Source organism: Anthonomus grandis, chromosome 2, assembly GCF_022605725.1.
Source record: "Anthonomus grandis grandis chromosome 2, icAntGran1.3, whole genome shotgun sequence".
Classification (NCBI taxonomy): Eukaryota; Metazoa; Arthropoda; class Insecta; order Coleoptera; family Curculionidae; genus Anthonomus; species Anthonomus grandis.
Window position 1 is genome coordinate 19,701,817 of NC_065547.1, and position 16,019 is coordinate 19,717,835.

The 16,019-nt window shown below is 31.3% G+C and overlaps 2 protein-coding genes across 3 annotated transcripts in view; one reads left to right on the forward strand and one right to left on the reverse strand.

Annotated features, from left to right (window-relative positions):
- Positions 1-16,019, reverse strand: part of LOC126750624 (uncharacterized) — a 353,062-nt gene that overhangs the window by 183,483 nt on the left and 153,560 nt on the right. The gene's annotated exons all lie outside the window — the stretch shown is intronic.
- LOC126750620 (homeobox protein ceh-37-like) overlaps positions 1-16,019 on the forward strand; it is a 152,390-nt gene that overhangs the window by 93,187 nt on the left and 43,184 nt on the right. Inside the window, exons 6-7 of one of the 2 annotated variants that reach the window (XM_050460273.1) lie at positions 11,772-13,475; positions 14,296-14,372. In XM_050460273.1, the coding sequence (XP_050316230.1) occupies positions 11,772-12,264 (493 nt within the window). In that variant the 3' untranslated portion in view covers positions 12,265-13,475; positions 14,296-14,372. The remainder of the gene's footprint in view (positions 1-11,771; positions 13,476-14,295; positions 14,373-16,019) is intronic. The other variant, XM_050460274.1, reaches the window with a different exon arrangement.

A 16,019-nucleotide genomic window follows, 5' to 3' on the forward strand; every position in this document is an offset into this window, starting at 1 on the left:
ATTTTCAATAATTGTTTTCATGATGAAATTCATTCATGAAAAAGATAAAAATAAAGCTTAAAAAGCCTTTAAAGTTATTGAGAAACTGGTTATAGTACGAATGGTAGCTTTCCTAATTAAAAAAAATAACATATTAAATGAATGTCGAGTAATGTTTTCATTCCTGGAGAGATTATATTTGAGCTTGAAGAAGGTCACTTTGCTGCAGCGGTATTCTGCGACTTCTCTAAAGACTTTGACTGTGTCAACCATGGAATACTGCTCGGTAAGCTTTCTAGATATGGGTTTAGGGGAGTTGCTCTAGAATGGTTAAAATTTTGTTTTGTTAGACAGAAAAAAGTTTGTTTGGCCAAATGGCAGTTTGTATGAACTTTGTGTAGTAAGCAGGGTTCGTTTCTCGGTCCTATTTTGTGCCTAATTTATATCATAGAAGTACCATGTCAACAAGTAGGTACCATGTATTTATGAATAAAGTATGTTTTGAATTTTTTGAAATTCGAAATTGTATTTAAAAGAGAGAGAGGTATATAATATTTAATAGGGATGATTCTAACTACTCACTAGAAATTACCTCGTTGAAAAAGTAATTAAAAGGGTTATTCAAATCTGCAAGTGGCCAACATGGCGTCGACAAGAAGAAACAAAGTTGATTATGACTCTCTAAAGAAGGAACGTCGTATTTAAAAGTTAAAGATGTTAACTTGTAAATGAGAGAAAGTGTTTACAACAATGTATAAATGATTTTATTGTATATTTTCAAATAACGCCAGAAAAAAATAAAAAACCATTTTGCCAAATTTCACCTTTTTCCTGAATATTAGGAAGTATTTGGCATTTTTCCAATTTTTAGATTGCATTTATTCAATCATTGCATTTATATTGCGCAACTTTCGCCTAATTAAACCATTTACTGCTCATCCTTATTTTGGACATCCTGTATAATCGCGATGAGACCCTTCATACTGTTAAACAAAATATTGTTTTTTTTTCTTATTTACTTTTTCTAGTTTTAAGAATTAGTAATTAATTGTTTGCCTGTATTGCAAATTAAAATGTGGCCTATTTTCTATATTTTATAGTGTTTTTACACCCTTATTCAAAACCTTTTAAATTTTGCGATTTTATTTTTATATTAATTTCAGTTAAAGGTATCTATTTTTCAATATTATTGTCCAAAAAAAGTGTACTTCACAGATCTCACTACCCTTTGTTAAAAGTTAAACCTAAGTTTTTGAGATATTGGCTGGTTTCACAAACCCGTATTGTCAAAAATCACATTACGGGCTACTTTTTGCAAAAAATTATTGACTCTAAAAAACTATAGTACCGTATATAGATATTAAATCTTTAATTATTTAATTTACTCTTTATATTTACGTGAAAACTACCTATATCATCACCTTTATTTAATATTTTTGTTAATTTTCTAATTAATAAATAAAAGCTTATTGAATTTTTGTTTTGTTTTTATTTATTTATTTTTATCTCAAAAAAATATTTTGGTAAGTAATTAATTATTTGTTAATAAAATTTAAGTTGTAAGAGATAGGACCTTCCAATACATTACTTGACCACCACATTTATCTAGTTATTTATGCAAGATCACAGCGCATATCGGCAATAACAAAACGGCCGGGCGCCCAAAGATTCCCGCGTCGTTAAACTGCAAATGGTCAATATAGCGCCGACAAAGAAAAACAAAGTTGATGATGGCTCTTTAAAGACAGAACGTCGTATTTTAAATTTAAAGGTGTCAGGCGAGAAAAAGTGGTCACAATAATCTATTCATTTAATAAATACTTTTGTCATATATTTTGAAATAACGCCAGAAATAAAAATAAAATGATTTTGCCAAATTTCAGTTTTTTGCAAAATTTAGGAAGTATTTAGATTTTATTATAAAAGGACACTATATTGCTCAACTTTCCTCTAATTATACCACCTCTATTGACGTCCTGTATAACCGTGATGCGGGGTCTTTAAACAAAATGTTTTTTTTTTTGTTACTAGGTATCTTTTTATAGTTTTAAGTATAGTTGTAATAACTGGTAATTGAGAATTTTTCTGTGTCGCTTAAAACTTAAAATGTGGCCTATTTTCTATTTCTATTAACATCCTCACTCACAACCCCTTACTTTACAGATCTCACTACGCCGCACAATTTTTCAGATATTGAATCACATGACAAAATGGGTTACTTTTTACAAAAAATTATTGATCAAGAAGTTATATTACCATCGGTATTAAGTCTTATGAATTATTTCAATTATTCTTTATAATATTTACGTAAAACCTACTTATATCTTAAAATTTGTTCCACATATTTTTTGTATATTAGTTTTTAGTTAATTAAGTGCAACGGGCTTTTTATTTAAAAATTTGACCCTCTTGAACACAAAATGGAGGAAACATAATGTTTGTTGGAATTATAACTTGTATTAAACTTTGTTGGTAATTTTGTAAAAATAGCTTTTTATATATATTTTTGTATTAATTTTTGTCTCAAAAACATATTTTGGTAAGTAATTATTTGTTTATAAAATTTAACTTTTAAGAAATGTCAAATGCCTCCGTCCTTAAGTTTATCAGTTATCACTTGACCACCACATAAATGACATCGTGTTGTATGTTCAAAAAAAATAATAAAAACATAGTTGGCAGCATCATCCCATATCTTAAAAAAATATCCAACACGGCCGCGTAACCGGAGATTCCAGCGTCATTGAAAACCTGACTCAAAGAAGCCAAAAGCCAAATCCACGCAGCTAAAATAAATCGTTCCTAGATTTGACGCTGCGCGGCAGCACCTGACGGTGCACGAAACTGAACGGCAATCCGATAGTCGACCGGGTACACTTTTTAACACAGGATTGCGTATCTTCCCAAATATTCAATCAACGCTTTAACTGAACTTGCTAAGTCAAAATTTTGCTTGGTTTGGCATGAAGAAGTCACTATCAATAACATCATTAAAGTTCACACATATTTATTTTGTATTTTTCTGCTATTAATCCAGATACTTTGATCCTTGCACTAGTTTCTCACAAATAACAAATTTCGAAATTTGCTAAATAAACAAGTGTTAATCCATATTTTCCATGAAAATTCACAATTAGTGTTGCAACCCACAATTTTTGCCCAATTGTATAGGTTTTATAACAAAATAACATTCACATTTTAGTTTGTAAAGTAAAAAGTTTAGAAATTGCAATTGGATAAGATCCAAAATAAACAAAACAAAGCAAACTAACCTGACTTTGTTCGGATTTGAATGTGGCGCCATCCTTTAAAAACTGCTTGAACGTTTTAAATACAGTTTTATTCGAAAAAATCAATAAAGCAAGGAAATCGGAAAAAAGTATTATTTAAAAGAATTTTTCATCAGATTTGCCTGAAATTCGGCACACAGATTCTCGCATATATTCCGCACAGACTCACTATTTTGTTTTGTGATATTTGATCTGGTTATCTTAAAATTTAATAAACTGTAAATAAAATACCATCGGTAAAACCGGCAACGACGTGAAAACCCCGACCAAGATGCAAGCGTTGATTGAATATTTGGGAAGATACGCAACCTTATGGGCTAAAGCGTGACCGCAAATATGCGTGAAAAATAGATGGCGATTCACTCCAGTATGCGCGAAAATAATTTCGTCCGTCGCTTCTCATTAGTAATCGGCCGATCATCCGAGTCGTGTGGGAGAGTTTTTGCACAGGTTCGTGTTTGCCGTATTGCAATTTGGTAGTTGTTAAAAATTTTTCTTGGATATCATAATCACAAATAGATAGATATATGTAAATGTGTTTAGTTTGTGAGACGATGGCTTCTTTAGGCAAAATTAATCAGTGTGCGTATATTAATTAAGACTTTGATTTATAACAACCTAATATGGGAATCTCAAAATCTTATTAGAAAATCTTTAAAAAAATCTAATTATAAACCTCACAGAAAATTATCTATTTTATCTACAAATCAATCCGAACTCTTAAAAATACTGTCTCTTCATGTCTATGAGAGCCATTTTCTCTTTTTCTTTTTTTTACTTTAAGAAAATTTTAAATCAATATATTATGTTTATGGTCTTTAGTGTTTTAAGTATTTTCAATAATTGTTTTCATGATGAAATTGATTCATGAAAAAGATAAAAATAAAGCCTAAAAAGCCTTTAAAGTTATTGAGAAACTGGTTATAGTACGAATGGTAGCTTTCCTAATAAAAAAAATAACATATTAAATGAATGTCGAGTAATGTTTTCATTCCTGGAGAGATTATATTTGAGCTTGAAGAAGGTCACTTTGCTGCAGCGGTATTCTGCGACTTCTCTAAAGACTTTGACTGTGTCAACCATGGAAATTGCTCGATAAGCTTTCTAGATATGGGTTTAGGGGAGTTGCTCTAGAATGGTTAAAATTTTGTTTTGTTAGACAGAAAAAAGTTTGTTTGGCCAAATGGCAGTTTGTCTGAACTTTGTGTAGTAAGCAGGGTTCGTTTCTCGGTCCTATTTTATTTCTATTGTATATAAATGACCTGGCGTTTCTCCAGATAAGGGGATTCTTCACTATTTTTGCAGATGACACCACTATCTTATGGGCAGACAATAATAAAAGCACATTAACAAAAAAAATTTCTAAAGATTTATTAATGATTAAACAGTGATTTGATGCTAATTTGTTGTCTTTAAACATAGATAAGACTAAATTGTTAAGTTTTTATGTTCAGAGCAGTTCATGATTCACAAGAAAGAATTGGAAGTGAATAATTTTAACAGATTTCTTCGAATTGTTATCGATCATAAACGTAAGTTTTATGGAGATATGTCAGGAGGCAAAAACTGGCTAGACGATGTTATACTGTTAGAGTGGTTTTAAATGAACTGAGATTGATATCTGCAAAAACGGTCTATTTTTTTTTGTCGAAAGTTGGAACTTACTTTCATACAAAAATACCTACAGTATAGAATAACATTTTGGAGTTGCATTAGTAAACGGCTTTTTGACTCGATGTTTGTTTTTAAAAAACGAGCCATTAAATATATGTGTCATAAATCTCCACAGGACATGCAGACCCCTATTTAAAGATACTTTCCTTGTGTTGCTTGTTTATTGTTGAGTCTGCTTGCCTAATATATAAAAAATATAAATTGTATCTTCAAAATAATGGCTCCTTAAAACGTTATAATATCAGAAAAGAATACAATATTCCAATGCCCATCCCGAAAAGTGAACTAAGAATTCTCTTATTTACTTGAGCATAAAAATTTTTAATCATTTTCCAAATGTCATAAAAGTCTATAGAAGTTCTCCTCGCCTTAAAAAGGTCTTAACGAAACTTCTTAAAAGCAAGTATTTTTATAGCATTAGAATTTTTTTAAGATAGTTAGGAACAGGCCAATCGTATATAATTAGTTTTTAGTAAAGATGTAAAGGTTAGAATTTGTGATGTTACTCTAAAAAATTTTTAAGTCGTCTTGCTTTGAAATTGAAAATACATTATGTGTTTATACTAGTATGTTGAACCCACTATTGTGTATTGTTTTTAAATTATGTGTTAGTAATATGTCGATTAATGTGCCTATTTTATATCATAGAAGTACCATGTCAACAAGTAGGTACCATGTATTTATGAATAAAGTATGTTTTGAATTTTTTGAAATTCGAAATTGTATTTAAAAGAGAGAGAGGTATATAATATTTAATAGGGATGATTCCAACTACTCACTAGAAATTACCTCGTTGAAAAAGTAATTCTTGTTGTAAAAGGGTTATTCAAAACTGCAAGTGGCCAACATGGAGTCGACAAGAAGAAAAAAAGTTGATTATGACTCTCTAAAGAAGGATTTAAGAGTTATTAAACGTCGTATTTAAAAGTTAAAGATGTTAACTTGTAAATGAGAGAAAGCGTTTACAATAATGTATAAATGATTTTATTTTATATTTTCAAATAACGCCAGAAAAAAATAAAAAAACCATTTTGCCAAATTTCACCTTTTTCCTGAATATTAGGAAGTATTTGGCATTTTTCCAATTTTTAGATTGCATTTATTCAATCATTGCATTTATATTGCGCAACTTTCGCCTAATTAAACCATTTATTGCTCATCCTTATTTTGGACATCCTGTATAACCGCGATGAGACCCTTCATACTGTTAAACAAAATATTTGTTTTTTTTCTTATTAACTTTTTCTAGTTTTAAGAATTAGTAATTAAGTGTTTCCCTGTATTGCAAATTAAAGTGTGGCCTATTTTCGATATTTTATAGTGTTGTTACACCCTTATTCAAAACATTTCAACCCGTATTCAAACATTCATACATTACTTAACCACCACATTTATCTATAACTATCTTTATAGTTATTTATGCGAGATCACAGCGCATTTAAATATCGGCAATAACAAAATAAATAAAAGCGCTGTTATCATCATCGCCCTTGTCTTAAAAAAATAACAAAACGGCCGGGCGGCCAAAGATTCCCGCGTCGTTAAACTGCAAATGGTCAATATAGCGCCGACAAAGAAAAACAAAGTTGATGATGGCTCTTTAAAGACAGAACGTCGTATTTTAAATTTTAAAGGTATAGGCGAGAAAAAGTGGTCACAATAATTTATTCATTTAATAAATACTTTTGTCATATATTTTGAAATAACGCCAGAAAAAAATAAAATGATTTTGCCAAATTTCAGTTTTTTGCAAAATTTAGGAAGTATTTAGATTTTATTATAAAAGGACACTATATTGCTCAACTTTCCTCTAATTATTCCACCTCTATTGACGTCCTGTATAACCGTGATGCGGGGTCTTTAAACAAAATGTTTTTTTTTTGTTACTAGGTATCTTTTTATAGTTTTAAGTATAGTTGTAACAACTGGTAATTGAGAATTTTCCTGTGTCGCTTAAAACTTAAAATGTGACCTATTTTCAATTTCTATTAACATCCTCACTCACAACCCCTTACTTTACAGATGTCACTACGCTGCACAATTTTTCAGATATGGAATCACATGACAAAATGGGTTACTTTTTACAAAAAATTATTGATCAAGAAGTTATATTATGATCGGTATTAAGTCTTATGAATTATTTCAATTATTCTTTATAATATTTACGTGAAACCTACTTATATCTTAAAATTTGTTCCACATATTTTTTGTATATTAGTTTTTAGTTAATTAAGTGCAACGGGCTTTTTATTTAAAAACTTGACCCTCTTGAACACAAAATGAAGGACACAATGTTTGTTGGAATTATAACTTGTATTAAACTTTGTTGGTAATTTTGTAAAAATAGCTTTTTATATATATTTTTGTATTAATTTTTGTCTCAAAAACATATTTTGGTAAGTAATTATTTGTTTATAAAATTTAACTTTTAAGAAATTTCAATATGCCTCCACCCTTAAGTATATCACTTATCACTTGACCACCACATAAATGACACCGTGTTGTATGTTCAAAAAAAATAATAAAAACATAATTGGCAGCATCATCCCATATCTTAAAAAAATATCCAACACGGCCGCGTAACTGGAGATTCCAGCGTCGTTGAAAACCTGACTGAAAGAAGCCAAAAGCCAAGTCCACACAGCTAAAATAAATCGTTCCTAGATATGACGCTTCGCGGCAGCACCACACGGTGCACGAAACTGAACGGCAATCCGATAGTCGACCGGGTACACTTTTTAACACAGGATTGCGTATCTTCCCAAATATTCAATCAACGATGCAAGCCAGCCTGAATAGCTGACGAGGGAAACGAATAATAGCAAATCACAAACTGTAAATTATATCGCCAAACAAAATAGTCAATCTGAGCGGCATCGAATAAGAAACACTTTGACCAATTTTCAACTCATTCTGATGTGAGGTTTTTTTTAAAGTACTTTTCTAAGATGCTAAAAGTGACCAATCACGAGAGCGGATTAGACGTCGGAAAAGCGGCAAAAGAACAGGACTGCGTCACTTAAGTGGATTGATTAGCAATCCGTGGCGTGTTGAAGACTCTGTTGATTCTTTTAAATCTTTATTAATTAAAGCTTGTGTCACCAGCCAAGTACTTGCGTTGAATGAATAAAGAACTTGTGAGTGTCGTCAGCATAAAAATGTGCCGTCGTATTCTTCATACATGATGTAAAGCTGCTAGTATATATTATAAATAAAAGTGGCCCCAGGATTGAACCTTGTGGTACATCGCAAGAAATATTTCCTCTAGTTGACTGACCTACACTAGTTTCAACATACTGCATTCGATCCTTAAGGTAATTTTTAATAAACGTTATAACGTCGTCCGAAAAATGTACATAATGTAAAATGACAAACAACAGCTTGTGACAAGTCATGTCGAATGCCTTGGAATAATCCAAAAGCACAGAACTAACGAATAACCAGAATCTATTGATTTTACAGTGCCAGGTTATCAGTAATATTTAAAAGCGTCATTACACAACTATATCCAGTTCGATATCTTGACTAATTAGTAGGTAAAATGTCATTTGTTTGTAAGAAACTTCGTATTTGATTATTTATAATCTTTTCTAAGAGTTTTGAGAGACAAGGCAAAATACTAATCGGTCTTAGCTCATTAAAACATGTAACGTTTTTATTTTTAGGAAAAGGTGTAACACGTGCAATTTTCCATTCATCTGGAAATACTCCCTCTAAGAGACAAAAAATTTACTGTCTTAGTAAGAAATGGTGGAATTCTGGAGCAACACAATAACAACATTCTTCAGATCAGCATGTTTTGTATTTTAAGAAAATTGCAAAAAATATTTATTTATATCTGCGGGTTTATTTAAGTTGTCAGGAAGACATGTATTATTATTTTTGGATCTTATACGTAAATTTTTAAATTTTTTCCAAAGAACTTTATTACATTCTCTCGAAATAGATTCCAATTTTTTTTTTCGTTTTTAACCGCTATATTAGTTTGGTTGCGTTTTATCATGGTCTCTATAGTGTCTGTTAGCCGGTTTTTGATTTTTTATTTTTGCTTTTTTATTTTGATGCGCTATAGATTTCACATAACAACATATTTTCCAATATTATTATTAATAATTATTTGGGTATCTAAAGAGCATTGTATTAGTCTATGATCTGACATTTGGGGAACGTTTTTTGCCAAAAAAGTATAATGTTCTTCCTTAGGTAGTAAAATTAAGTCTATAATAGTATTACTTTTATCAGGGACTATAGCTGGACTATTTATTTATTATTTGTTGTAAGTTAAATGCTTCTCGGCAAGAAATAAATTTTTGAACACTTTTATTTTCTAAATCCATTAAATTTAAATTAAAATCACCACCACAAATAACTTTGTCGCAGTCCATTGAAAATGTCGATAAACAGTCTATAAATAGACTGTGGTCTATAAATAGACCCGATAACAAATGAAATATTTTTAAATGTAGATCTAATCGATTCTCACTTCACATTTTCCGTTTGTAAAGAATTTATAATTTTAAAATTAAATATATTTTTGACATATATACCAACTCCACCACCTCTTGCAGCTCTATCAATTCTCATAAAAGTATAACACTCTACCTGCACGTAAGCTTCAAGAACATTAGACGACAACCATGTTTTGGAAATTCCAAGAACATCACAAAATTTTCCTGCAATAGTAATGATTTTACATCCGCAAAATGAGCTATTAAAGAACGCATATTTAAAAAAGCTATATTCAGTGATTTCATTTTAAAAAACAGAATTATCCATGCGCTGATATAATATTAAAGGAATAAAGGGGGTATCTCTCCCTGATAATGTATTTGCTAAGCCATCATTTGGTAGTTGTTAGCACACACGTGTAATTTATTTTGTTGCTGGTTGAGAAGACACAGTTTTAGGATGTGATAGTTCGTCAGCATAAAGTTCCTCATGAAATTTTTCATAAAGGACTGCGATGTTACATCGTGTTTAGTTCACGTTCCTGGGACGACTGGTCAGCATGAGAAATATCTCCGGAATCTTCTATATTCCCTTCTGTCACCTTAAGCGTTAATATATGTTTCAAAAATAACATTGCGTCAAAGTCACACCATGTGCCGTTGTACCGAAAGGCATTTTCTTCTTCACCTCCCGATCGGAGCTTAAGTAGTTTGTTTAGCTCTTTTTTAAATCTATCTTGTAGATGACTATTTATTTTTTACCTTGTTCTAACCTTATTTTTTCCCTATTTGTAGTCGTACGAATACAGATATTTAATAACAGGGATACAATTGAGATAACTTCAATTTTCTTTCTCGATACCCAAGACTGCCTGTAGCTATCATCATAATTGAAGTATACAAAGCAATTTGGAAAACGTTGGTACAGAAGCACATTTTCCAATCTACAACTAGAGGATTTTTGGACACCATGGCAGTTTCCCAATTGCATCAGATATTTAGATGGCAAATGTATAAGGATAAAACGGTCTCCAAAATCTATACGATCAATGTACTATTGTTACACAAACTTTTTTTGAATTGGTCTGCTAGCACTCACAGATGTGAACTATAAATTCATAATGGTAAATGTTAGGTCTTATGGCAAAGACAGTCATGCAAGGGTATTTGAAAACTGGCCTTTGCAATAAGCAATCGAGAGAGTGTCAAGTGTTCCATTGTACCAGAAGAAAGTGCATTGCCTGGTTCAATGCTCACTGCACCCTACGTATTTCTCGGATGAAGCATTTCCACGTACAGAATATCTAATCAGACCATTTCCACGAGTACAATTAGAAGAAAGGAACGAAACTGACATGTTTAACGATAGACTTTTCCATGCGAGGATGCTCGTTTGGAGAAATTGCATCCAAGTTTGTAATACAAAAGCAGTCGAAACAAATGTTGAAAAGGCCGTCCATATAGTTAAAGCAATAACTTTATTGCATACAATCATTAAAGACCTTGAAGGCATATCTGAAGTGATATAATGGTATAACGAATATTACTCTTATAACGAATAACTATTGTTATACTTGTTATAACGAATGTTACTCTAACTTCATTAAGGAAAGCCGCATTGGCTAAAATGCAATTTTGTAAATTTTTTACATCTCACCCCTTAACTCATGAATAGTATTATTTTAGTTTTTTAACTTTTTTCCAATAAATTTTCAGCTCAGCCTTATTGCTTGTATTTCTTAATTTGTTTCCAACTATCAGCTAATTCTAGTTAAGATTGTTTTTAATTCAATTAACCTTAAAGAACCATGTCAGTAACTTTTAACAATTTACCACTAACACCTTTTTAAACTAAATTTAATTTTAAAACTTCCTATCCAAAATAAAAGCTTTATTGTAATTAGAGGAAAATAAAATACTAGGTACAACTAGGTAAAATGTAAAATATTCAGAGATATCCGGATTATTTTACTTTCGGATTTTGTTCTTCAATGTAATAAATTGGTACATTTAAGAAGTGTGGCCATAGCAGGAATGAGAAAAGTGGATCATCTTGTATTACTTTATTATAATGAATAAATATGTATGTACATACTTAAGCAGGGAGGTTCATTAGTATTGCACGAAACAAATAGCGCATTGGTTTGAAATATTGTTGAAAGTTCCTATAATGTTCGAAAATTCTTCGTTACCACAATGCATGTCTAATATTTTCTGAAAACATTTTTATTAAGGGTGGTTCGTTCTAAAATGAAAGCATTGTATATGTATAACAGATGTTTCTAATTTAACTATCTATTAAAGTATTACTAATTATTAATTGTAACTAATTACATTCCTATAATGTTTCCTGGTTCAAACAACATTTTTTGATTTGCAGTGAATACGGAGCTGGCCAAATGTCTAATTCACCTGAAGAGAATGCGCTCAAAAAAAGTTCAGTAGATGCCAGCAGTCTCACTCTTTCAATAGAAAATTGTCTAGAATGTACTCATTCGCTTGATAGTACTCAATTTTCATGTAAAAAATGTCAATCAGATTCTTCAACCCAAGAGGATTACATTCTAAATAAAAAGGATTGGAACAACTTATCTAAAAGTAACCAAGACGTCTCTGGGAGCACTTTGCCACTAGAAAATAATTATGGGATACAAAATTGTTCAATCACAAACCGTATTATTTCAATCGAAGAAACTATAGAAGATTCTATCGAAAATACAAGAAATGTTTTGTTAAGCGAAATGGAGGAGGGTTGTATGGCTTTAGGTATTTCTGAGTATATAAAAAATAATGAAGAAATTTCAATCGATTCAGATTTGCTTACTTTAAAACCTAGGTTTAAACACATTGATTGTGAAACATTAGTGGAGTAGGTGCTTACATTTTTCTTTTAAGTTTAATAAAAGGTACATGCTTTTACGCCCAAATAGCGAAATATTTCTTTCACAGTGAATGACAATTAATAAGTGATATTGATGCTTCTTTCTAAATCTTAATATTTTTTTCTGCCTCATAATATACTTAACTACTATTACCTTGCGATGCTATATATACTTGTTAAAAAAATATATTTAAAGTAAAAATTAAAAAAAATGAGATTTTACGAAATAAAAGGGTGGCAAATAAAAATAGGCTAAAATTTCAAGTCAGGGGCTTCCAAGGGTCCAAAAACGCCAGTAGTAACAGAGTGGAGTGGGTAAAACAAAAAAGACAATCAGAGTGAGTGCCACCTTATTTTGAGCCTTGTGTAATGGAGCACCTCTTACGGTTGAGTACGGTCTCGTCTATAATACCCTGAAACAAAGGCAGCAAAACCAATGCGGCAAAAATAACATTAACAATTAGCTCCGACTATAAAATTTATTAACCCGGTATTATGTTATATGGAAAACTTAGTATTATATACAAATAAAAATCACTATAACCACAAACAGTGAAAGCCGGTTTATTTCATTATCATTTCATTCTCATGACTGAAATAATCTTAAAAGAAAAATGGAAAAGTACTTCAAATTACAACAAAAATAGTGGCGTTACCAAAAAATACCTCGTATAATACATATATACTCAGTTTCCGCCGATAAACTCTACCTAAAATGTTATTTCTTTGTACAAAAAATATAAGTTTCTTGATCAACAAAAAAATGTCATAAACCGGCTGATTTTTAACTATAGATTGTCTCTTAATAATGTGCCGTAATTATGACTGGACCGATAAACGTTTTATAAAGAAGTTACTAGCAGTATCTTTGTCATCGTCGAATCCGTTGGATGTACCTAACCTTGGACCACCAAATGAGGGGGCTTAGGAAATACCACAACCTTCCTAGGGTTTCTGGGATGGTTAGTTAAGCCAGAAGCTAACTAATGAGGATCAGATGGTAGGACTCATTAGCCGATATAGTAGAGCAGTTATCCTCGACTAAAGAAAGCTCAACCTGATGTGGCGCATACAAGCAACCCAACACAAGTCACACGATATAACTGCGTTGCTCCAGTACTGAAAAAGCAGAGAGAGGAAAGAAGAGAGTAGGCCTAAGTCACAAAAGCAAGAAAGAACTTGGATGCCACATGTTTTGTCAAGGTAAGTTTTCATTATTCTCTATAGAATTTTAGCAAGACTTGCCTTAAATGGTTTGGAAGGGCTATGTACTAACTAAATATGAAATAAAAACCAGAGAACATTCTTAAATTTTTCAATTCAACCTTAGCATGAAGGTTCAGGAATGTGAAAAAACATATGCCACATTTTCACTGGGGTTTATTTTACCTTTTTGTCGAAAATTATTTCATTTAAAAGCTAGATGATTTTTTGTTTTCACAATTTAAACCAGTAATTAATAAAAATCCGCCTACGGCGATATAAACTATAAAAAAAACTTAAGGGTGAAGATTTTTTTTAAAACCCGCACTAAGCGAAACAGATCATAAGGAACGAGCTTCAAGACCAAAAAAGAACTTTCAGTCCTATTTAAGCTTTATCCCCCAAGCGCATGAGTTTGAAAAAGTACTGCTTTCTGATTGGTTAGCCTATCGACATGTTTTCTACTTACTAACCTTTGACAATGAACAATGAATCGGTACTGTAAAACAGACATACAGCCAGATAACCAAGATTCCTTGGATTCTTTCTCACAAACTGGGTCATGTTAATCAAAACAATAAATAACCCCAAAATTAAACGAATAAATTAAACTGGAAACCATTGGCAAATAACTCATTGACTGTACTGATCGATAAGACGAAGAACACCCTTGGATAAAAAAATAGTATTCTTATTTCGTATGTTATTTGTAATTAATAGGTTAATTATTAAATCAGTATTGTTTAGCTTGACTATAACTCTTATTTTCTTTATTATTTTTCCCCCATTATATTAAGCCTTATTTTTTTTCTTGTTTCAGTCCTTAAATTCGTGGAAATGGACTTAAATCTTATGAAAAGTACTATGTTAAAAATGTAATCTTATATCCTTTTATCGGTAAGTTAGTATGCTATGACAGAAAAATTATTTAATTATTGTCAATTAATTTTTTTAAGTAAAATTCAATTAATTACTTTTGATTTTTATTAAAGATATTTTTGCTCTAAAAGAATAAACCAATTATCGCAACTTATTTCTTAAAAGGTAGTTTAAAAATACTTTAAATATTTATATTATAGTGACAGCTTCAAATAAACTATGTGCCTATTTAAACAAAAAATTACCCTTAATTGACTAATAGAAAAAACTGTAACGATACCTCCCCTCTTTAAAAAAAAATCTTACTAAAACTTTTAACTAATATAGTGAAAAAATGTTTTTGCCCTATGCCTCTGCTAACACTAATGAAGTTTATATTTAATTTTAAATTTGGTTTAGTGCATGGTTTATAAATCTTCTTTTCTATTAAGTAAACTCACGGTCAGGAGAATGAGCTTTCAAATCTTTGGCAAGCCAAACGCCGCGATTACGACCTGAAGGGTCTATGATTTTGTAATACCAAGAAGATATTACCTTAGTAATTACGCAAGGTCCAACAAATATTGGAGCGAATTTACTGGTTGCAGATTGCTTGGTCGTATTAGAAAGGACGCAGTTCTTTACCCAAATCTGTTGATTTACTAGAAAACGTTTATCTCTATGTCGAAATTTGTATTGATGTTTAGTTTAGCCTTCGCCATGCGTTTCTGTACTTTCAGCTTTAACCAGTGGATCACAATTAGAAACATTAAAAGTAGGATTCGGGTAATTGGATAATGCGAAAAAATTGAAGTTCATACAGAAGGTTATAAAGTTTGGAGTAAATCCATTAACTCATGCTTGGCCGATCTAATTGCATATCCTACTTTTGCTAAAAATATATCCCAAGATTTATGTTCATACTTAACATAACTAGAGAAAGGGTCGTTTAAAGGACTCGGTAAACTCTTTCAACGGGGTTTGCCTGAGGGTGATAGTTATGTGTTTTACGGAAATTCCATATTGTGTCATCAGGTCTTGAAAAACTTTTCCACGGAACTGAGAATTATTATCTACGATAATCTTTTTGCGAATTCCATACACAAGAAGGACATGACCTTCTAACCATCGGACTATAGGTTTGACAGTCGCAGAACGAAGTAAGAGAACCATGGATACTTAGTAAAGACACCAAGCACCGAAAGCACATAGCAATAATCAGACGACGAACAGGGTAATGAATCTACGAGATCAATGCTTAGAAATTTCGGCCAATGTAGCGGACAACATCTTGTTTCATTTGAGGCCAATCAAATTTCGGCGCAATATTATGAGTAGTAGTCTTAAACACACCTAAATGATCACAGGTGGGGTTGTCATGATGGTCTTTAATAAACTGATTTCGTTGTTTTTTTAGGACAACACGTAGTGGTTTACCCTTAGAGTTGGTGAACTTTGGATACAATGATTTAATCATTTTATATAATTGTTCTACCAAAAGGGAAATTTCGCGGGATTATCTGAAATTTTCAAACCATGCCGAGATACCACTTGTCTCATATATGTTCAGGAATAATCAACGGAGAGCCTAGAAGTTTTGCACTAATAACAGTTTTGATCTAGACAAAGTATCAGGTACTACATTATTTTTAGCTTTACGGTGGACTATATCAAAATCATACTGCT